General features: G+C 36.3%; 1 protein-coding gene across 1 annotated transcript in view; it reads right to left on the reverse strand.

The window, feature by feature from the left end:
- Positions 1–515: 515 nt before the first annotated feature.
- Positions 516–24,344, reverse strand: part of drongo (Arf GTPase activating protein drongo) — a 182,449-nt gene continuing 158,620 nt past the window's right edge. The window contains exons 7-8 of the mRNA XM_090411961.1: positions 23,478–23,836; positions 516–1,167 (exon numbers count right to left, since the gene is read on the reverse strand). Of these exons, the coding sequence (XP_090268087.1) occupies positions 1,099–1,167; positions 23,478–23,836 (428 nt within the window). The 3' untranslated portion in view covers positions 516–1,098. The remainder of the gene's footprint in view (positions 1,168–23,477; positions 23,837–24,344) is intronic.

Below are 24,344 nucleotides of genomic sequence, written 5' to 3' on the forward strand. Positions count from 1 at the left end.
AACCAATCTTCTCTTCCTGATGATGTGCTTGTAACAAGGAAGAAATAAGTATTAATAAAAATTATTCTCTACATGTGTTAACTAATGTTCCTTTAAAACACCCAGTTATTCTGCATATTAATTTATGAAAAAAAATATTCATAGTATCTTCATTAAAGAAGTAATTGTTAGTATTAACAGCAAGATGACTGAACACATTCACATCTCTGAAGTGTGTTTGCACTTAACAGGTTCTTATAAATGTTAATTGCATGCTGGACAAAATTGAAATCTTGTTGGAAGTTTATATTTTCCACTTGGTTAGACTGTAATAAATTTAGTTTAATCCTTTATCCAAGTGTAAGCAAACAAAGTTTGTGCCTGAAGTATCTTCGGGATAAAGGATTAAACTAAATTTATTAAAACTGAAATCTGTTTTTCCAACCAAAAGCACTACAGTGGTACTCCATTCTAGTAATGTCTGTTGTAAAATGGTTTCATTGTACTGTAATCCTCCATGAAAAATCAACTTCACATTTCAAATAATAAACTGTTTATTTCAATAACATTTTTATAAGTAGAGAAATAGATTCTTAACCAGCTACAACACATTATAATCAGTGTAAGGCAATATATATTAACATCTGCAAAATTTTTTATATATTTCAACGCAAAATATACTTAAAGTTCAAGAGTGGAATGATTAAGGGTTTAAATTGACAGCAAAAAGAGCTGCATAAGTAAACAGCACGTACTGCTAACAAGCAATTATAAGTTTTATGTTTACATTGAGGTATATATTGTCAGCTCTGCTAGAAAGACTAGACACTAAATAAGAATTATTACAAAACTTTCAACAGTAGAAATTTAGGTACAAAGAGCAGTACATAAACATTCCAGATATAAATAAGTTCTGTTCCAGACAGAAAATTATTCTATAAAATTAACTATTATACATGCTAAGAGTCATCCATATGACATTACATACAAAGGAATAGGCAAATTTAACCAAGCACACTTTTTTGGGTCTTTGGGCTGTAACAGACCAGCAGCAATGACAATATCAGGCATTAAGGGAGAAAGAGAGAAACCACCAAGAGTAAAAGACTGATCGTCTTGTCATAGAAATGGATTACCTGCATTATTTCGTGGCACACTTGATGGCACTCCTGATGTTCCACTTCCATTCTTGTAAAAAAAAAAAAGTGCAAAGTTTAAACATATATTTTGAAATTCTAATATCATAATGGCAAGCAAAGACCATATCAGCTTATCATCAGATGGTAATTAAATCAATTGTTATTTCTGAAAAACATAAAAACAAATACATAGTGATGTAATAAATTCTGTGCTTGAACTTCTTGTCCAAAGCCAGATGAGATTGAAAATATAAACAACTGAAGAAAAAGAGACTAATAAAGACTTTAAGGCTGGAACAGGTCTAAAATCCTTAGATATCACCATTGTCATCCATTTTAACATGGTTGACATGTTAAAATCTGCCGAACAAAATTGTTAAACCAGTATCTTCAGGAACGTTATACAGACAAAGTTGTTACAAACCGTCCATGCAGTTAGCCTAGTGGCTGTGCACTTCGCAACCAGAGTGTCCTAGATTCAATTCCTGTCAGTGAAGTGAGGAGCTAAAGGATCTTCCTCAGCCATAGCCGATCTTGGGCATGGATAGTAGGGTTTTTCATCCTGCAAAGCAGGCCTTGAGAACTCAACACTACAGACATAGGGCTGACCACCTTATCCTGTGAACAGTTTGAGGTCGAATGATTAATAAACTCTCGACACCGCAAGTTAAAAGAGGGAAAGGAAGATGAGAGTTGTTACAAATTAACCATACAATGAAATATTATTACAAAAAAAAAAACTTGAAACAAGTCATTAACTCAGCATTTCTTTTCCCTTTTTGGTTTCACAAAAACAAATGATGCTATTCAGTATATATGGAGAAAGCTTATAAAAGGGTAAAGACCAGGATAGTTCAATTGCATGTAACAAAACCACACAAGAAAGAACTTTAGTTATTGACTAAGTAGTTGCATTGTGATATGCATTCACTGTGTAGAATTAGGGAGACAAAATAATGAGATATCATTATTACTCAAGGTAATACTGCTGTTTTTCCTTAACCAAACAGCTTATTAAAAAAAAATTAAACAACACATACCAATATGATACGATCTATAATCCAAATGCCACATTGAAGTAATTATTTTTTTTAGTCAGTCAACAGAAACCATTAAAAATGCCCCATCATGCACATGCTACTAAAATCTATGGCCTTCCAAAAAAAAAGAAAAAAAAAAAAAGATACAAAATAACATGCCCCTAACAGCCCAAATTATCATCATCATCAAATTCCTGCCATAAACAGGAAAAATACATAGCTGTCAAAGACAAGAGCCACAGAATCAGCATTAGACATCACAGCAGTAGAACTGCGAGACTTACCCAGTAGAAAATATTAAAGAATGGCATCAGTGATCACAGACCTATTTTCACAACCATTAATTTGCAGCTAGACCAAAAACCACAGACAAAAAGATCTTGGAACTTCAGAAAGCAAATTGGACTAAATACACACAACTACAGAAGGCTGCAAAAAATTCAATTCCCAGAGGTCTCAGGAAAAACAACTGGGTTCCATTTTGCAAAGATCACAATATCAGTGCTATGATCACTGAACAGTTACAACAAAATAATACAAAAGACAACAGAATTAACTCAGAAATTTCATCTTCTATGTTTTAACTGCAAACAAAAAAGTGGCAATAGACTAGACCCAAGAAAAGACTCAAAACACTAGAACATCATCAGATTATTAAACAACTCAACACTTCCAGATACTGATCACTCTTCAAACACAGTCTCCTCGTGAACCAATACAACAGCAACAAACAAACAAATAGCAAATTTACTAGTCAAACATTACTTTAATGCAAGCTGCAATACAAAGAAGACAAAAGGTTTCAGGAAAATTGCAAAACATCTGCTAATACAATCCAGAACCTATCCTCCTGAAGACATCTTTACACAGGACTTCAGGATGACAGAATTAGAAACAGTAATTAGTCAAACTGACCCTGAATCACCCAGGATTCATCTTATCTTTAGACATATGATTAAAAACATGGGAGAAATAGCCAAAAAAACTGCCTTCTGAAGATATTTAATACTTCCTGGAATACAGGTAAACTGCCAAAAATCTGAAAAACATTAGTCATTATATCCTTACTAAAACCTAACAAAAATCCTATGCCTGTAAAAGCTATAGACCAATAGCTTTGACTAGTACGCTCTATAAACTAAACGAAAGAATAACACATACTAGACTTATAAATTGGCTCTTAGAAAATAACAAGATCAACTTCTACCAAATTGCATACAGGTCTCAACACAGTACAGAAGATCAATTATTTTATCTTTGCCAATCAGTCATAGATGGCTTTCAAGAAAAATCACCAAAGAAGATAACAGCAATATTCTTGGATCTCACAGCTGTCTACGATCGCATCTGGAGACCAAAGTTAATAAAAATTGCATACGATACTGGAATGAGGGGAAATGCATCGAACATGGACTGGAGTCCCACAAGGTTCTGTTTTAAGCCCACTTCTATTTCTCATCTATATGAACAATATCCATCCTCACATAATAAATGACACAAAAATAGCATGCTATGCAGATGATATAGCAATCTGGCACACAAGCAGTAATCTTTAACAATCTGAAAAAGTCCTAAATAATTCAATAAAAGGCTTAGAAAGATGGGCAAAAGAACTTAAACTACAGATAAAGCCAGAAAAAAATAGACACAATTACAACCCTCAAATCAAAATATATAATACCAAAATAGAAAAAACGGTCTCCAAAATACTTAGGCCTAACTCTAGACACTGAACTGAGATTTACAACTCTATCTAATAAAGCTCTTAAAAAGCTTAATATAATCAAAAGGCTTTGTGGAACAAAGTGGGGTGCAAAACTGAAGACACTCAAAGCTACATATGCAGCACTCATATGACTAGGAAGCCCATACGTTCCGGGACAGTCCCCGTTTTATTACTTCTGTCCGGGCGTCCTGATATGTTTAGTTCACGATGCTGAATGTCCCGGATTTTTTAGAATATAAAAATATTAACATTTCTAATAAGAATAAGTACAAGTCGTAATATTTCTTGGTGCTTTTAAAAATGTATGTTTACAAAACAAAGAGCGGAGACATTTATTTTGTAGTTCGGTGAATTACCAGACTGTTAGAATTTTGGGAAAATAATTTAGTTCCATACATTTCATTCAGGCTGAGAAAAGAATGTCAGAATGAGGGAGACAGTCGCCCAACTGTATGTTTAACTAATCACAACCACAGCATCTGTTTCATTCGTCTGGCCGGCCATAAATTTTTAGCAATCTTTTGTCTCAAGCTTAGTTCGCATAGCATATGATATCCAACGGTCCGAAATGTTTCTCATTGGTTGACATATTTTTAAATATTAATGCGCCACGATAGTTCATTTTCTTTCAACCAATGAGAAACATTTCGGACCATCGGATATCGTATGCTATGCGAACTAAGCTTCACAAGTCAGGCGCTAAATTGTTTTCAAATCGCTACAGGGTATGTGATATAACCTAATTTTAAACTGTTCATTTTGTATTCTCATATTAATTGTGAATATTGTATTTTTTAAATTAATTAACTTATACCATTTGTTATAATATTTGTTGGGAACAAATTTTTTCATTGATGAATTCGTTATGGACAAATGAAAGGAATCACTTGCAACTGGACACGGTTAAATCTACCATGCTTGTTAAAACCCATTACAGAAACATGTCATGTTCAGAGTTTTTCGATATAGTATCTAAGAATCAACAACTCTTGCACAAAATCCATTCCTCAACCAAATATAATAATGATTCTGCAAGTAGCAGTAAAATGGGACAGCCAACGACCAGCTATAATGTACAAGAAGAGACAGAATAAGGAAGAGAGGAGGTATATATTAAAAATTAATTATAAATTTGTTTTAATTTATAATTAATTTTTAAATTAAATCATTTTATTTTTCATATAATTTCAGATATTATGCATCTATACAATACGCATAAGGCTTGTGTTGTTTATATTTTATTGTATTTACATTGTAGTTCCCATTTTATATCTTTATTCTATGTCTTTATATTTCATATACTTATTGTTTGATTTAAGTGTTACGTGTTTAAGTATTGTTATTAGAATTCTATTTATTTGACGTATGTATAAACATTCATGTTATCTACATTAATAAATCAAATTCAAATTAATATTTAATTTTTTTATTTTAAAATACATAAAGTTAACGAATAAAATTTATTTCTCTTAACCCTTAATTCTAGAAAATTTATCGTTTCCCGGTTTTTGTTTTCAAAAAAATGGGATCCCTACATACGACCCACTATGGAATATGCCTCATCAATCAGGGCTCTAGCTTCTACTAGCTCAAAAGAAAAACTTCACAGAGTACAATGAAGAGCAGTCTCATCCACAAATAATTTAAAAGCTCAACAAGAGTGTGGGCTTCACATACCAGATGACAGAAGAAAACTCTCCACAGTTAAATTCACTAACAGGATCACATCTCACTCAGGACTTTCAATGCCTGGACAAGAAAATCTAAACTAAGGAGATCATCTACATTACAATATGATCAAGAAAATAGATAGGTGAAATAAGCAAAGAGCCATTCTTTTCCACTATTCTACCAAAAAACACAATAATAAACTTAAATCTCCTCAAACCTTGTTCAAAAAAAAGGATTCATATCAAGAAAATAAAAGAAAAGGACCTGACACTATACATCACTTAAATAATCCAAACCATGTCATTGCCTACACTAATGGATCATCCGATGAAGCTCAGGGGTTTTTCTAACTCTACCTGGAGGGGAGGAAATGCAAATCAAAACCACAACTGGTAAAATAGCTTCAAACTTTACTTGTGAATTAACAAGCAAAGTTTGAAGCTATTATGAAGCTAGTAATAAACATTACAGAAGAAATAACCATCTACAGCGACTCAAAATCTGCACTTCAGGCATTAAAAAATGGAAAAATAAAATTCACACAGGAAATTCATGAACAACTAACAACTTTAAATTTGAAAAATAAGAACTGTAAACTGCAGTGGACACCAGCCTATGTAAATATTGAAGACAATGAAAGAGCAAACAGACTAGCCAAAGAAGCAAGATACTTACCTCAAAAATTACACCCACTATCAATTAACTGATGCTAACTCTGTTGCCAAAATAAGATTGGTAAAACAAATTATCAAGAAGAAGAATGAAATCAGTGAAAATAGAGAAATAACCACAATCATCACCATACTAAGGACGGAACATTTTAAAGGCATGAAAAATTCAGCCAGGTGGTACTATGAAACATGCAAAAACTGTCCAGGAGTTGAACTAACACCTGTCCATATTTATTCTTGTCTAGCAATTACTGCTGCTCTACAGAAAATTGATAATAACCCTAGAGAAAAGATCTACTCCACCAAAGATTGCCAAAGCAGTTCTACAGATCCACGGTCATATCTAGAAGCTCTTCAATGGACTCGACATCTTCCCAAGTCTACATAATCTGATAGACCAGGACAAATACATACTCATACCACCATCCATCACAAAAGTAGGATAGTTATAAAACTTTAAAAATTTGCTCAGACAAGAAATCTCTGAAAAATGTTTACAAAAATGGCTATAGCAAAAAAAGAAAACATTACAATAAAACCATAGCCATTCCTTATATTTGTGGAATGTTGGAAAAAGTGCAAAATACTGGATTTAAATCACCCACAAATTTAAAAAAGTACACTCAGCTCCTCTAAAGGTTCTTCTCCTGACCACATAGATCTGGTATACACCTATATAAATATTGAAGGAGGAACCAGATATGTAATCACAAAACAAGAACACATCAAATTCCTTTGTTATGGAAAATCGAACCTTCCTGATCATGCATTTCAAATGCAATGAAGAAGCCGGTGAGATGCTAACCCGATTCGATCTCTACAAGAATGCTGGTTTAAAATTCTCAGGGATTTCAGCATCTCTTCAACTTATGTAACATCTAAAAAAACCAAAATTTTCAATTATATATAAGAATAAAGAAATACTGAATGAGCAGTCTCCAAACCATAAACAGTTCTTAAAAATAAAAGGACTATAGGAAACTAAACCTTAACAAGGAGCAAATGATATACAATATATATTTAATTTGCTAGAATCAATCACTGACCAAGCAGTTATGTTGAAACTAATTGTATTCTAATTGAAGTAACTACTCTAACTCAGTTATAGAATTATGGACCTAAAGAAGTGAAGTTATCAACATCAGCAACCTCAAGGGAATTAAGTCATACATCACTCACCACTTCAACAGGCAACCATTCCATTCACTCACTGTTCTATGAGAGAAAAACCTAACTTTTACCCTTTTCTTCACTGCCACGAATGTCCCCAACCCCAATTCTTTTGCCACCTTAAATATCACAAAAAATTTCATCGACCAATATCCTATATTACACTATCAGAAGTTTATAAGCCTCATCCTATTATCCAGTGTCTGCAACCCACATAATATGTGCTTATAACATGAATTCCATAATCCCAATATCGTTGTAACCCTTCCATACGGCTTCTTTCTCTCCTCAGAACCTACAGACCAATTCTGAGCACATCAGTTTAGATGTGGCCAGATCAAAGACTCTTAAAGAGATAACATGACCTCCTTATTCAGTGTTCATTTCAGATATCCTCCCAGTTACATCTGAAATCTTTGTTATGTGACCTTTAAACTCCTTAGCTACCATTACTCAGACTCTTAGCCTCAATGCTTCCGTGCAAGCATAATCCTATCACTATGTCACTGGAAAGCACTTCACACCAAATTGCTTAAGCCTACACTTCTTAATGTTAAATTAAAGCCCATTATCATTTACCAACTGCCAGCCTATTCAAATCATTCCAAAAGTGAATATTAGGAGCATCCTTGATTGTTGAACCTATTTCTGCATTGTTAGAAATTGAACACTTACTGTCAGATGCTTTCCAGCATCATTAATTAATGTACAGATAAAATCTTTAATCCTTATAGTACACTACTGATCACTTTAAATATGGCAGATTCACACACCTTCTGATACCTGTCCATCAGCCACCTATTTATCCAAGTCAGCGAGTTATATTCCAGTCCCATATATTTTCTAGTTCATGCAACAGCTTTTCATGTGGTATCCAGTCAACTATCTGGCAAAGTCCAATGGTATCATAGTGTATCCATTCTCTGTATTCAACTCAGCCATGAACTCCACAGATACTGATAGGTCAGTAGCCCATGCCTATATAACAGGAATTATTCATTTCATTTTTATGAGATTTTTCGAACTCAAATTATACAAACATGTCAATGGCCTAACCAGTTTGGCTGAACATTCCTTTAGCACAACTCGTAATATTCCATCTATCACTATTGCTGAATTCTTACCAAGGTTATGTAAGAACTCTAGAACATTCTTCTCATGCAGTGGCTGCTTCTGACACAAGTGTACAAAACTTATTCTTACACATTCCTTTTTTTTTTTTTTCAGCATAATGATAAAATTCTTTCAGACTACCTTTAATCTGAACAATACTCTTAACTTTTACATATTTCATTATTCCTCTAATTCTTATTCTCACTATATTTATTCCACATCACCTTATCATGGATCTCTTGCTTAATAAGGCTACACACCCATTTCACAACTACCTTATTTGTCCTTCAAACTCTAGGAACACATTCTGATACTGCATCATTCAAACATCTTTTCAAAGCTATCCATGCACTGATATCATGAGACCAAACCTGGTATTCTCCTGAATTTGTCATAATTTTCAGTTTAGTTCAGCATGTAACCTTTTTTTAACTGCTTCCAATGTCAGTATGGCAATATTTCCACCATCATCAAAACAGTTACATCCTTTCATGAAACATTAAGTTTCTTATTTCACATGCTTCTGAAAAAAATTTGTCTCACAACAGCTCAATAAATTCAAATTCTCCTTCATTCTCATGAGTTTTCTCTGCTATACAATTAATGTTTGGATAATTTAAGTTACCCATTTAATGGTGATTTAAATTAATAGTTGCATTTCATCACCTACAGCAATGTCCCTACCATATATTTCATCCTGCTAGCCTGCACTTCTAACCAAACTTGTTACTACATAAAACATCATTGTTCTTATTATGGATTTAAATTTTTTGATATCATTAGTATATGTTGCTTCTGTCCTTAATGAAAATAAAGTACTTTTATACTCTATTCCAGTTACATTTGATTCTGAGAGTCTGGTTTTCATCAATACTAGTAATCTTAGGCCACAATACATTCACCAAAGAAACAAACTCAACCCCTTTGTTCCTGAAGACCCTGGCATTTGTGTACAACTCATAAGTTACCAACTGGCTTTTTCTTATACTTACATCCACAGTGTGCAGCCCAGTTGTACAACTTTTCCCTCCTCATATACACTCAGAAAATCTAAACATTTCCACTCCTTTGTCAGATACATAACCATGCTCAATGACATTCATATCACTATCATGTTTGCATACCATAGCTGAACTTAGTCATACATTTTTGTCATTCCACACATCATGATCTACTATCCCTGATTCTGTGCATTAGGTCTTATCCCCAATGAGTAATTTTCGCCCTATGCCAAATCCATTCAAGATCAAGTCATCCCACTGACAAGTCTATTCTACACATTCAAAACATCACACCCTGTGTGCATCAAATAAGAATCAATAGTTCTATCTGCATATCATATTATTCAGTCACCCTCTAGACAATTTGGCAGTATAGATAGTGGCTGAATTTTGTAAGAAGCCTCCTGATGCATCACCATCATGTTCTATCTGGAAACCACTTTCCAACAGGGAGAGATTATGAATTTCAACAATATGTTCACAGCACACCCTTGAAGTGTATCTCTCATAATGCATGTGGGAGGAAGAAGACAGACACCTGCGCTGGAGACCAAAGGACATCAACCAATTCAAGCCTCCATAAACAAGATGGTAGTATGTTTCATTGGACAATAAAGGTTATCATCTACCACCTAATAATAATAAATTTAGTTTAATCGTTTATCCAAGTGTAAGCACACAAAGTTTGCACCTGAAAATATCTTCAGGACTGGGATAGGGTAGTACAACTCCGGGAAACTCGTAGCAAAGTGAACCAAGCTAACATCACTCCTATCTCAGTATCTAGACTATAAATTGGTTAGACTATAAATTTATTATAGTCTAACCAAATGAAAAATAAACTTTCAACATCTTTCTCTAAATCCAGAGTAATTTAATAAAAAGGTGGCACACCATTTGGCAACTCCTATAGGTAAAGATGAACCTCGCTATTGCTTCTGCCTGGTATCTCCACCTCTGGACCTGGCTCCCACTGACGAGACCTCAATAAAGGTTGAAACTAGTTTGAGTAGTGGCCTTTCCCTTAATGCATAACATTATACATGTCTGTAAGGAGATGTATTTTGCATTATGGGAGATACTGAGACAGGAGTGATAGTATCTTGCTCCACCTTTGCTACGAGTTGCCTGGTGTTGTACTACCTTACCCCAGTCCTAAAGATATTTTCAGGTGCAAACTTTGTTTGCGCACACTTGGATAAAGGATTAAACTAAATTTATTATAGTCTAACTAAGTGAAAAATAAACTTTCAACATCTACCACCTAGTAAGACTGAACTGTGACAGCCCACAGAGCAAAACAATTTAAAAGGAAGATGAAGACATGCTACCAACCAACATTATATCTTGAAAGACAATTATACCAGTGATACAATTACAAAAACCATTATATAAATTACTTTTTGGCACAGGTTCTTCTTAATTCATTACACAATAAGATGTATTCAAAATATAAGTAAATCTTTTATACTTTTTTTTTAATTTCCCAAATAGAGCAAGTAAGTGGCGCTTTTTTGTGGAAATTAATTGGTAGGCATCCTTTTCTATCTCTATAATCATTAAAAGGATTAGGACAATTTCTAACCAGCATGCACAGATTAAATTGACTTAAGAATGCAACCCACAACTACTACCATATTGTGTTCCTACAGTATGATTATGGGAATATCATGTAGCTATATGGCTGATTTTTCAGAAATGAAAGGTTAAACACAAGCATTTCTTATGCAGAAAAATGCCCTATTTACCTGCATGCAAGGAATGACTAAATGAATCAATTCTGAAAACTATTCCTCTAGTTGCTAAGCCATCAGATTAAGCTATTTCACTTCAACCCAAAAAGTTTCTGTAATAGCTATTTCACAAACAAAAGAATAGTCATTATACATCACCAGAAAAAACTGCAGGACTTTCATCAATTAACAGCAGAAAATTCATCACTAGTAAACTACAAAAAGAATGTTACTTCACTTCACATTTCATTTTCTATTTATCATAAGAATGCAGAAATCACTTATACAACACCAAAAATGTAACAAAAATCATTAAAAGAATAAATGCAAAATAACTATGACTATTTTTTGGCTTAAAATTAATAATCCCTCTCCCATTTTTTAAAACCATGTGAAAAATAAGTAACAAGATGCTGTCCATATTCATCATTTGTGAAATTTTTAAGATGTTTAGAGCATCAGTATTTCTGAAGTGAAAAGTTGAAGTTTTTTTTCCCTAAAACAATACTTAGACAAATGGTCAGATAATTTAAATTATACATGTTTTGGTCATAAAGTATTACAAAATGAAGATTTATTGTTACATAGACCATATATTTACAACGTACTTAAGCTCTTACAAATTGCCTACCGGTTTCGCTAGTAACTGACCAGCTTTCTCAAGGCTTGCATAGTACAAAAAAGAGGTAAATGCAAAAAAGGTTTCAAAATACAAAGAACCGTTAGTACCTGTTAGGTAGCTAGGGTGACACGTTCGCGTGACATAACTGAGTTATGTCACGCGAACGTGTCACCCTAGCTACCTAACAGGTACTAACGGTTCTTTGTATTTTGAAACCTTTTTTGCATTTACCTCTTTTTTGTACTATGCAAGCCTTGAGAAAGCTGGTCAGTTACTAGCGAAACCGGTAGGCAATTTGTAAGAGCTTAAGTACGTTGTAAATATATGGTCTATGTAACAATAAATCTTCATTTTGAAATGGTCATATATTGTATCAGTAACTGTACTTCTTACTGTGATCCTTGCATGTAATTATTCACTGTTAAACCTGCTTCATTAAATGATGAACACTCTACTAAACTATGCAAATAATTCTGATTGGTTGAAAATTAATGCAGCAAGCTTCAAAGGAAATGGAAGAAAAAAAAAATTAACATTAACGGAACACTGTGCCCTTCAATTGGAAAATGACTGAGTTCGATTCTCGTTGTGATGACAGGAATCTTTATATATATGGTTTTTTCAATTGAAGGTGAGTTAGTAGATCTCATATGAAAGTAGCAAGGCTTCCCCCCCCCCCCCGGAAACTCAGGTTTTTCATCCCCCATACAGAGAAATCAGCCATGAGGAAACATGCAATTTACAACTAAAAATACTAGTGGTGGTGGGAATTGTGCATAGATGATGGTAGTGACATTATGTGGTTGGTGGAGACAGTGAGTTGTAGAGTTCTCCTGTGTCTTTTTTAATATCCTATCTGAAAGACAGGATATGGATGTCAGATCCCATCGATGGGATCCAATGCCCTGTTTGCAGAGAAGTATGATCTGTAGACATCTGAAAAGAGGCGGGGGGGGGGATTTCTGGTAGTCATGCAATGCTATGGCTCCTGCTTTGACAAGAAGGCTGGTCCTGGATGGTCTGGTCAAGATCAATCAGCTTGCCTGCAAGAGTCAATGGTGTTGCAGTAAGTAAGGCTCCTGCCCCGAGGTCAGAGAACAAGGCTCCCAAGAGTTGTTGCAGTTTTGATTTAGAATCCAGGATAACCCTGGCATTCCACTTTCAAGTACAATTATTGCTTGCTGGATAGCAGTCATTCATGTGAAGCTCTGTGGTGGGGATATCAGGCACAAAACAAATAATCTCTTGAGAATGAATCCTTCATCTACAAATTTTCTAAAGATCCCAACCAAGTACAGATATCGTGCAGAAATAAGAAACAAGACATATGATACACAAATCAATGTATCAGAATTTTTCATTATTCATGCAAAAGGTGAAAAGCCAATGGGGAAAATGTCATCCTTCTTTATTCAAAAGCATTTTGAAATGACAAAATCTTCCAAAATAGTTAAAAAAAACTACATTCTGGTAATGTTCTTGTTGGAATATCATGTCAGCAACACTAAGAAAAACTACCGAGAGCAACATCCATGGTGATGGAGAAAACAGTTATAACTCATAAAACAACTATTCTGGAAGTGTGATATCAGAATGGGATCTTCTTGGTGTTCCAAATGAAGAGAGATATTCAGAGCTTAAAAATAAAAAAGTAACAGGCATTAGATGCATCACAATAGAGTGCTGGCCTTAGACCCAGCCCATGCATATCACAAATACACACAAGAAAAAAAAAATAAGATAGATAACAGATAATTGGTAATTAATTTACGGAATTCACAACGCATATGAAGTATATTAATTAAAGATACTTTAATGAATCACTTCTATATTTCGGCAATGTCACATTGCCATCTTCGGGAACATAAAGATATGGTATGTGCACTAAGGAACTAACAAAGCAAATGAGGAAGAAAGTATTAAACTAATTCTGTTCCTAAAGTCCTAATGGTGCCCTCTTGCGGGCTAATTTGGTAGTCTTGGCCGTTGGGCTGAAGTTCTCATAATGAAAGTCTCCCAAATTTGGGGCAGTTTCATGCACCCAAATTTGTTGAGGTTAGGAACGTTTTTTAGAGCTGCTGAAGATTCTTTGAACAATCTTTCGTATTTAAACTTGTTGCGATGGATTATTTTTGTTTTCTTCCAACGAATTTTATGGTGGGTATCTAAGGCATGGTCTGCCAACCCAGAGCGGCTGTACTGGTGAAACCGGATGTAGTCTTGGTGTTCTGAAATCCTGATATTTGTTGTTCTGCCTGTTTGGCCAAAGTAGGACAATTTGCAGCTGCAAGGGACCTGGTATACACCAGGTAGGTCTAGGTGAAGTGGTTGGTCTTTGGTAGAGCGGATAAGGGATGCCAACTTTTTATATGGTCTGTAACAGGAAGTAAAGTCATATTTTTTGAGGATATTAGTTATTTTTTCAGAGGTGCCCTGGATGTAGGGGATAGTGATAGACTTGGTGTAGTCTTTATTGTGGAGGGGGATTGTGGTTATTAGGTTTTAGTATTTTTTGGATTTTCTTGGGGTTATAGCCATTGGCTAAGAAAGTGTTGAGGATGTGGTTTAGTTCAATAGTCAGGGCCTTGTCATCTGAGCAGATTAATTTTGCCCTGTTATATATAATAAATTTAGTTTAATCCTTTATCCAAGTGTGAGCAAACAAAGTTTGCGCCTGAAAGTATCTTCAGGACTGGGTTAAGGTGGTACACACCAGGGCAACTCGTTGCAAAGGTGGAGCAAGCTACCAACACTCCTATCCTAGTATCTCCTTCAGGCGCAAACTTTGTTTGCTCACACTTGGATAAAGGATTAAACTAAATTTATTATACTCTAACCAAGTGGAAAATAAACTTTCAGCCCTGTTATATAGTATTTTTATCACCCCATATTGTTGTGAGGGGGGGGGGATTGCTGGTGAATGTATCTGCCAGTGTGGGTGGGTTTTCTGTAAACAGAGAAAACCAAAGATCCATCAAGCTGGCGGGTGATTGAAGTGTCTAGGAAGGGGAGGGTGTTGTTTTCCTCTTTTTCTAAGGTGAACTGGATTCTGGGATGTTGGTTGTTTAAGTGTGTTAGGAAGGAGTGGAGTGTGTCTGAGCCATGTGGCCAAATAGCAAACACATCATCCACATAACGAAGCCAAATAGTGGGTTTTTGTGGGGCGGAGTTTAAGGCTTTCTCTTCAAATGTCTCCATAAAGAAATTGGCCAAGGGTGGGGAAAGTGGTGAACCCATGGCTGTCCCCTCTATCTGTTTGTAGAACTTTCCTTGCCAAACGAAATAGCCTGAGTTCATTGTGAACTGAAATAGGGCTGAGATATCGGGAGGAAACTTGGCTTGGATGAGCTCAAGGGTTTCTTTGAGTGGGACATTAGTGAATAGGGAGGAGACGTCAAAACTGACCATTATGTCAGTGTGTTGGAGTGTGAGGTTTTCTATACTGGCTTTAAAGTGGGCTGAGTTTTTTATGTGTGATGGTGTGTTGCCAGTGTAGTGTGTGAGCGTTTTGGCTAAATGTTTGGCTAATTTATATGTGGGGGAATCAATGCCATCCACTATGGGACGCAATGGCACATTTTGTTTATGTATTTTTGGGAGTCCATATAATCGGGGGGGTCTAGAGTTATAAGGTTTAAGTTTGTTGGTGACTTCCACAGGCCAAGAAGTGACCTTCTTAAGGAGTCTGTGGATAGTTCTAATCTGCGAGTTGGTCGGATTATATTCAATGGGGAGGTAAGTAGTACGGTCTCGTATTAAAGAATTTAGCTTACCTTTGTAGTCTTTTTTGATTGAGTACCACAGTGGCGCTTCCCTTATCAGCTTTGGTGATTACTATTTTTTTGTTGTTTTTTAATTCTTGTAGGGCTGTATATTCGTTTTTGGAGGTTTGGCTTTAGTGAGAACACCGACTACATCCAGTCTCACGTTGTTGGCGATATGGTTAGGCAGGTTGCAAATTCCACACTCTATTTGGATCATGATTTCTTCAGCAGGTATCCTTTTTGGAGCTAGGGCGAAATTGTGACCACGTGAAAGTGCGGTGAGTGCTTCAGGCTTTAAAACTGCCGACGAGAGGTTGACTACTGTGTTAAGTGGTGGCTGGGGTACAGAAGTAGAAGTCTTTGTCAGGTTTTCATATTTCTTCACGTGCCGACTACGAACTTTTTCGAATTCCTTTCTTGCCGATGTGCATGAGATGTCATGAAGAATAGACCATAGATCAAGGCCGAGTGTGTTAGAAAGCTCTTCCTCTAGCGCCCGTAAGGTTTTTTTTTCGTCGGCAAGGAGAACGCGCGTCGCGGTAATTTGTTCTCTTAACAGGGCGAAGCTAGTGCGGTTATAAATGCGTAGACCTAACCTAACCATATCGCCAACAACGTGAGACTGGATGTAGTCGGTGTTCTCACTAAAGCCAAACCTCCAAAATCCAACTTATCCAAAAACGAAAGACTACCAAATTAGCCCGCAAGAGGGCACCATTAGGACTTTAGGAACAGAATTAGTTTAATACTTTCTTCCTCATTTGCTTTGTTAGTTCCTTAGTGCACATACCATATCTTTATGTTCCCGAAGATGGCAATGTGACATTGCCGAAATATAGAAGTGATTCATTAAAGTATCTTTAATTAATATACTTCATATGCGTTGTGAATTCCGTAAATTAATTACCAGTTATGTCTAACCAACGTATAAGTCTTACTACTAGATAACAGATAAAAAATGAAATATTCAATCTTATGGAATAAATATATAATAATTTATGTATGTCTGTTTTATTACTCATCCAAACATTGATGGTCCATCAACAGAACATCCAGCATTGTACAATAATAATTAAATTCAGTCATCTTTGATAATTGCAGACTTTCAGTAAATAAAAATCATAGCTTTACAACATTTTTCAATTTTTGTCATTATGAAGGTATAATTATCAAGGTAGGAGGATAGAGCTTATTTTATTTAATGGTATTAGGGCCCCATTTGTACTCTTACCCTGGGTACCACAAATGTGAGGTGAGGGCCCATCCATCTAGATTACAACGGAAAAACATCCGTTATCTTTGATACACACAATTCTCCAACAACCGCAAAAGCAGGATATATCAATAGTTCTGTTAGAAACTACAAAGATGCTTTAAATATCAGAAATATAGGCAATTTAGTTATGTTCAATTTGGCCATCATGACAACCCCCTGTGGTAGTAAAGAAGTAAAGAACATGATAAATTGTGCTCTGCAAAGAAACACAAAAGTGTCACTTGTCCTGAAATCCTTATATGTTGAGAAGTCACTTACGAAAATATCAAAAGCAACTTAAATACATGTGTATTTCATCATCTGATAATTTCAATATACCTGAACTTTATGATTGTGATGCTCTCTCTATGGAGCATGTTAGTTGCTCAACCAAGTACATAAATAACTCCTAAAATGATGCTATTTAATGAGAACCTACTTGTCAAGAAAATTATAGCAAGGGTATCACTGAAGAAAAACCATCACACAACCTCATGGAAAATAAGACTTCTGTATCCAGTGAAAGTAAAATAAATTCAACAAATGATCCTGACACAAAATGATGCATTAAACATTCTTCTAAAAGAAGAGATAGACACAAAACATCCATAATTCCCAAAATCTAGTGAAAAATATAAGCCAGAAAAGGTAGGTCCTCAGTCTGTTCAAAATTGGATAAGTCTATAAAGCCACAGAATAGAAAATTCTTACTTCTTACAGTTGAATATTATCATGGATACTAACAAAATTTTAATGGTATGAAGGTGGATCCTGATACAGTGCCGTTCGGTCTGCAGGAAACGTATTTAAAACCCAGTTAGGACCCCCACCTTAAAAGCCTTTCACTATTATTCATGAGGACAGAAATACAGCCATCTGCTTAGATCTTGGTCTAGGCAGATAGTACCTTCGAAGAACAAATGGCAACACATGAAAATAATGGAGACCTGACAAATAACAGAAACTGTTGGCATGAAGTCAGTAAAAATGTGAGCTTCACTGTGTAGTATTATCATAGCATCCTCTTTACCTCCTGAGGACCCATAGCAGGAAATGACAAGAATGACAAAAAAAGATGGAAAAATATCAAATCCAATCACTTTTATTAATGAAAGCCAGCATACAATCATTATTTTATATGACAAGATATATGAGATCTCAGTAATACTCAATAATTATAAGAGAAGATCTTCTTTCAAATAAAGATGTCAAATAAAAAATTTACCGCTTGTCACATTCCATCCCATTCTAAAAGCAGATATCAGTTTAATAAAAAAATGTCCGGTGATGGACACATTACAAAACTAGCTATTTAGTATATATTACAGATTAATATTCCTAGAGCAAAAGTATTTCTTAAAGTCTATATGATATGCCTACATTTACTCTACAGCTCACTCAATAATGACATTTCCTGTGGCTGGAAAACCTGGGTTCAAATTGCAACTAGAATATTAAGAACCTTTTAAGGGCATTTCAGCCAAAGATGAGTTATGATCTCATACAGAGGTGGCATCCCCCCCCCCCCCACCAACCTAGAAACTCATGTTTATATTGTAAGACAGAAATTGGCCAGAATATACATGCAACTGACAGACAGTGAAGATTAGGATTCTTGTGTAGAGGCTTAAGTGCTGTGAGGACATTATGTTGGAGGTTTAATGGATTTTTTAACAACACTCAGAAAGAATTAAATTAGAATTTAATACTCCTATATTTCGTCCTAGTCACTAGGACATCTACGGGGATTACAAAAACAATTAATGTAACATGCACACAAAAACTTACAATACTAAGCCCAACCACGTGGGTGACACTAAAGTCCTATCTAGGTGGAGCGCCCTCTAAGGGCGGTAGTAGGTGACCTGGAATGTAAAGTGGGAACTCTGGTAATGAGTGTTTCCCAAATCTTCGGAAGCTTAATGCAACCATATTTGTTAAGATTTGGTTGGTTTCTGAGAGCTGCTGCTGCTTCTAAGAAAAGTCTCTCTTTCTTGAATTTGCTGTGGTGGAGCATGTTGGTTTTCTTCCATGATACTCTGTGGGTGGTGTCCAAAACATGGTCAGCCAAGCCTGAATGGCCATAGTTGTGTTTAACGATGTATGACTTGTGTTCCTCCAGGCGGATGGATGCTGATCTGCCTGTCTGTCCAAAGTACGCAAGCTTACAGGAGCAGGGTACTTTGTAAACTCCTGGCAGTGAGAGAGGGGGGAGCTGATCTTTCGTAGAACGGATAAGGGTAGCAAGTTTGCGGTAGGGCTTATATGCTGTGTGTAGGTTATACTTTTTTAGTATCTTAGCTATTTTTTCCGAAGTGCCTCGGATGTAGGGTATGGTGATGGCATTTTTAAATTCTTGTTGACGAGAGGGACGGGGAATGGGGGAGGAATTGATTATATTTTTGATACTGTGTTCACTGTAGCCATTCGAGAGGAAAGTTCTGTGTATGTGGTTAAGCTCAGTAGTGAGGGCGGTTCACAACAATATGGCAGCATTAAAACCCTTACCAAGAGAGCCCACAAAGATTGTGGGCTCTCTTGGTAAGGGTTTTAATGATGCCATATTGTTGTGAGGGATGGTGGTGGGAGAGTTTGTGAATGTATCTGCCTGTGTGTGTGGGTTTTCTGTATACAGTGAAGGCAAATGTATCATTGGGCAGGCGCGTGACTAAGGTGTCTAGGAAGGGTAAACAATTGTTCTTTTCCTTTTCCATTGTAAACTGGATTCTTGGATGTAGGCTATTGAGATGAACGAGGAAAGAGTCTAACGTGTCTGGGCCATGAGGCCAAATGGAGAACACATCATCTACATATCTTAGCCAGATAGAAGGTTTGAGTGGGGCTGAGTCTATGGCTCATTTTTCGAAATCTTCCATATAGAAATTGGCAAGGGGGGGTGAGAGGGGGGAACCCATGGCGGTTCCTTCTATCTGCTTGTAGATTTTGTTATTCCAAGAGAAATACCCAGAGTTGATGGCAAAGGAAAAGAGATCTAAGATGTCAGAGGGGAAAACGTTTTCTAAGAGAGATAAAGTGTCAGTTAAGGGAATATTGGTAAACAAAGAGGAGATATCAAAGTTTACCAATATGTCTGTATTGTTCAAGGTTAAATTTTCTGCGAGGGCTTTAAAGTGGGTCGAGTTTTTTAAATAGGAAGCTGAATTTCCGGTGAGGGGGGACAGAGAGTTGGCCAGCTGTTTGGACAGTCTGTAACAAGGTGCATTGGTGGCATCTACTATAGGTCTGAGTAGGGAATTGGGTTTGTGGATTTTTGGTAAACCGTATATTCGGGGGGGATGGGAACTTCCGCACAGAGAGAATTTCAAAAAATAAAAAACAAACATGTCAAGAAATACAGCAACTTGGTTAAAGACAAACCACAACCACAAATTCAACCGCTCCGGACAGTAATTAACCTCTCTTCCAAAAGACTCAACGAGGATGCCATCAGCGCCCTTGGCCTCAGCCGTAATTTTGCCGTCGTCCCGAAAGAAGTGCCGGTGCTCGATGTAATGGTTGACGTCGAACGGGGGATCGGTCGCTTACCGTCGAAGGTAGCCAACAACATCAGACTCGACGTAGCCAACATCCTCGCTCACTCTTTGCCTCCAAAAAGTAACTTATCTCATGCCCAATGCATGGCTCTCCAGAAACTACACAAAGAAAAAAGTATCGTCATCACCAGAGCGGATAAGGGTAATACCACAGTTGTTCTTAATACCAGTGAATACAATCGTAAAATGAACACTATCCTCCGCGATCGCGCTACCTACATCCCGCTAGAACACGACCCCACAAAAACACAAGTTAAGAAATTAAAAATCTTACTTAAAAAAGTAACCTCCTGGCCCCCTGACGTCACGAAAAAACTTAAACCTTTCCGCTCCCGTCCCCCCCGAATATATGGTTTACCAAAAATCCACAAACCCAATTCCCCACTCAGACCTATAGTAGATGCCACCAATGCACCTTGTTACAGACTGTCCAAACAGCTGGCCAACTCTCTGTCCCCCCTCACCAGAAATTCAGCTTCCTATATAAAAAACTCGACCCACTTTAAAGCCCTCGCAGAAAATTTAACCTTGAACAATACAGACATATTGGTAAGCTTTGATATCTCCTCTTTGTTTACCAATATTCCCTTAACTGACACTTTATCTCTCTTAGAAAACGTTTTCCCCTCTGACATCTTAGATCTCTTTTCCTTTGCCATCAACTCTGGGTATTTCTCTTGGAATAACAAAATCTACAAGCAGATAGAAGGAACCGCCATGGGTTCCCCCCTCTCACCCCCCCTTGCGAATTTCTATATGGAAGATTTCGAAAAACGAGCCATAGACTCAGCCCCACTCAAACCTTCTATCTGGCTAAGATATGTAGATGATGTGTTCTCCATTTGGCCTCATGGCCCAGACACGTTAGACTCCTTCCTCGTTCATCTCAATAGCCTACATCCAAGAATCCAGTTTACTATGGAAAAGGAAAAGAACAATTGTTTACCCTTCCTAGACACCTTAGTCACGCGCCTGCCCAATGATACATTTGCCTTCACTGTATACAGAAAACCCACACACACAGGCAGATACATTCACAAACTCTCCCACCACCATCCCTCACAACAATATGGCATCATTAAAACCCTTACCAAGAGAGCCCACAATCTTTGTGGGCTCTCTTGGTAAGGGTTTTAATGCTGCCATATTGTTGTGAACCGCCCTCACTACTGAGCTTAACCACATACACAGAACTTTCCTCTCGAATGGCTACAGTGAACACAGTATCAAAAATATAATCAATTCCTCCCCCATTCCCCGTCCCTCTCGTCAACAAGAATTTAAAAATGCCATCACCATACCCTACATCCGAGGCACTTCGGAAAAAATAGCTAAGATACTAAAAAAGTATAACCTACACACAGCATATAAGCCCTACCGCAAACTTGCTACCCTTATCCGTTCTACGAAAGATCAGCTCCCCCCTCTCTCACTGCCAGGAGTTTATAAAGTACCCTGTTCCTGTAAGCTTGCGTACTTTGGACAGACAGGCAGATCAGCATCCATCCGCCTGGAGGAACACAAGTCGTACATCGTTAAACACAACTATGGCCATTCAGGCTTGGCTGACCATGTTTTGGACACCACCCACAGAGTATCATGGAAGAAAACCACCATGCTCCACAACAGCAAATTCAAGAAAGAGAGACTTTTCTTAGAAGCAGCAGCAGCTCTCAGAAACCAACCAAATCTTAACAAATACGGTTGCATTAAGCTTCCGAAGATTTGGGAAACACTCATCACCAGAGGTCCCACCTTACATTCCAGGCCACCTACTACCGCCCTTAGAGGGCGCTCCACCTAGATAGGACTTTAGTGTCACCCACGTGGTTGGGCTTAGTGTTGTTAGTTTTTGTGTGCATGTTACATTAATTGTTTTTGTAATCCCCGTAGATGTCCTAGTGACTAGGACGAAATATAGGAGTATTAAATTCTAATTTAATTCTTTCTGAGTGTTGTAAAAAAATCCATTAAACTTCCAACATAATAGTGAAGATTAGGCTTAACCACACTCTCAGAGTATTATGTAGATTTCTATCAAGATAAGTTTAAAGATGAGTTCAATACATGGCTTGATGGGCTTTATATGTGCAACAGTGTGTACCTACTGCAATAAGTCTTTGAATCCAGGGAGGTCTGGTGTTAATAATAATAAATACTCCTTCCCACTGTCAAAAAGGATAAAATAATTTTCAGTTTTTAAAACAATACACAGTATCGAAATATATGCTGCTGAGAGCCCATGTGACTAATTGCCTCATTAATTCAGTCTGTGCATCTGACTGCCTGTGTGCTTCTTGGTCTCAACTCATCGTTAGTCATTAAAAATGCACTTTGATACCTAGTCACAGACTCCATGTAGGAGTCTGTAACTAGGGATCAACACATTTCCCTCACTTTTTATGACTAGTCAATGTGTGATTCAAAGGCCACATTCACCTTATATGATGTAGTCATGCTGAGAATGTCAATATTTGTAATGGTTCAGGACTATTTATTTAAAATTAGTAACTGTTCAAAAATTAGTTCATGAATTTCTCAGATGTGCAAGTACACACCTAGAACACCTTGAATATATACCCCACCTTTAAACAAAGCAATTACTGAATAAGAAAATAATAATTTTCATTCTAAATCACATACCTATGGAATCAACTGATAATTTGTCACTGTCTTGGAAAATTAACTACATTCCTACCAGTGGTAAAATTTCTGTTTTTTTTTTTCACAAATTTTTGAAACTACTAAAATTAAAATTACATTTATTCAACTCCATATGTCACACATAAAATTAAATGCAAAAGAATAATTTGCTCAATTACTAGCAGTAGACCACAATACTCATCATCCTCTCTCATCAGTGAACCCAACAAACTATATAATTTACATAATCTCTCTCTCTCTTAGCAAAATCAGTAATAAGTATGCACATATCAAGTGATATATATATTTTTGAAACATTAAATGACTATATATATACAAGCATCAATGTTTACAATTTTATTCATAAACTTTCATAAATATGAATTTTGCACTCACAACAAAAGGATTGGCACCAGAAAAATTGGTAGATTGAGTCTGACACCAAGGATTGAAATGTTCTATCCTTGGTGGGTCTAATACTTGACCATTCTGTATTCCAGTGGGCCATGAAGAAACTGTTCCACTGGTTATCCCCCATGGTGAAGAATTTAAGCCATTCTGTAAGGTAAGTGAGCTAACATCACCATTAGGTAACACTGTGGACGTGGTAAATGGCGAGGTTGTTAATGGCTTTGCAAACTGTGGAAAATTTGATAATGAAGTTGGTGGCTGTGTAGTAGGCTGGAATGGATTGGCAGAAGAAATTACACTGGTCTGGCTCCAAGTAGAAGTGGTATTAAACGGATTGGAGGAGTCTGTAAAGATTAAAGTTTCTGATTAGGTTCTCATAAATGAATTTTTCCCCCTCCTAATTAATTCTGTAAGGTATATCAATTATTTCCCTATTATACTTGTAGATAACACAATGTGAAAAGTTAAATATAAAAATTACTAGCAGTACAATATTAACATTAACTATCATTAGTAAACATGACTGAATTTAATACAGTAATCTATCACTTATTTAACAACGACCTTTCAATTAACCAACCCTACATGTCAACTGACTTTTGATACTGCAAGTGTATTTCCATTATCTGATCGTTCAATTATCAGTACGACAAACTGCCTTCCCAACGTGGTTGGAAAATAGCTAATTCATTGTATAGAGAATTTAACTAATGCTTTGCAAATTAATTTTCTTTCATATTTATTAAGAACATTACAAAGAACTGATATGAATATATCAAGTTTTATTTGTATTCAAACATAAACATCTGTGGCTTAACCATTCCAACTAACTTCAAGATGAATATATGAATA

Source organism: Typopeltis vanoorti, chromosome 22 (assembly GCF_054136105.1).
Source record: "Typopeltis vanoorti isolate ZY-2024b chromosome 22, IOZ_Tvanoo_1.0, whole genome shotgun sequence".
NCBI classification, from domain to species: Eukaryota; Metazoa; Arthropoda; class Arachnida; order Uropygi; family Thelyphonidae; genus Typopeltis; species Typopeltis vanoorti.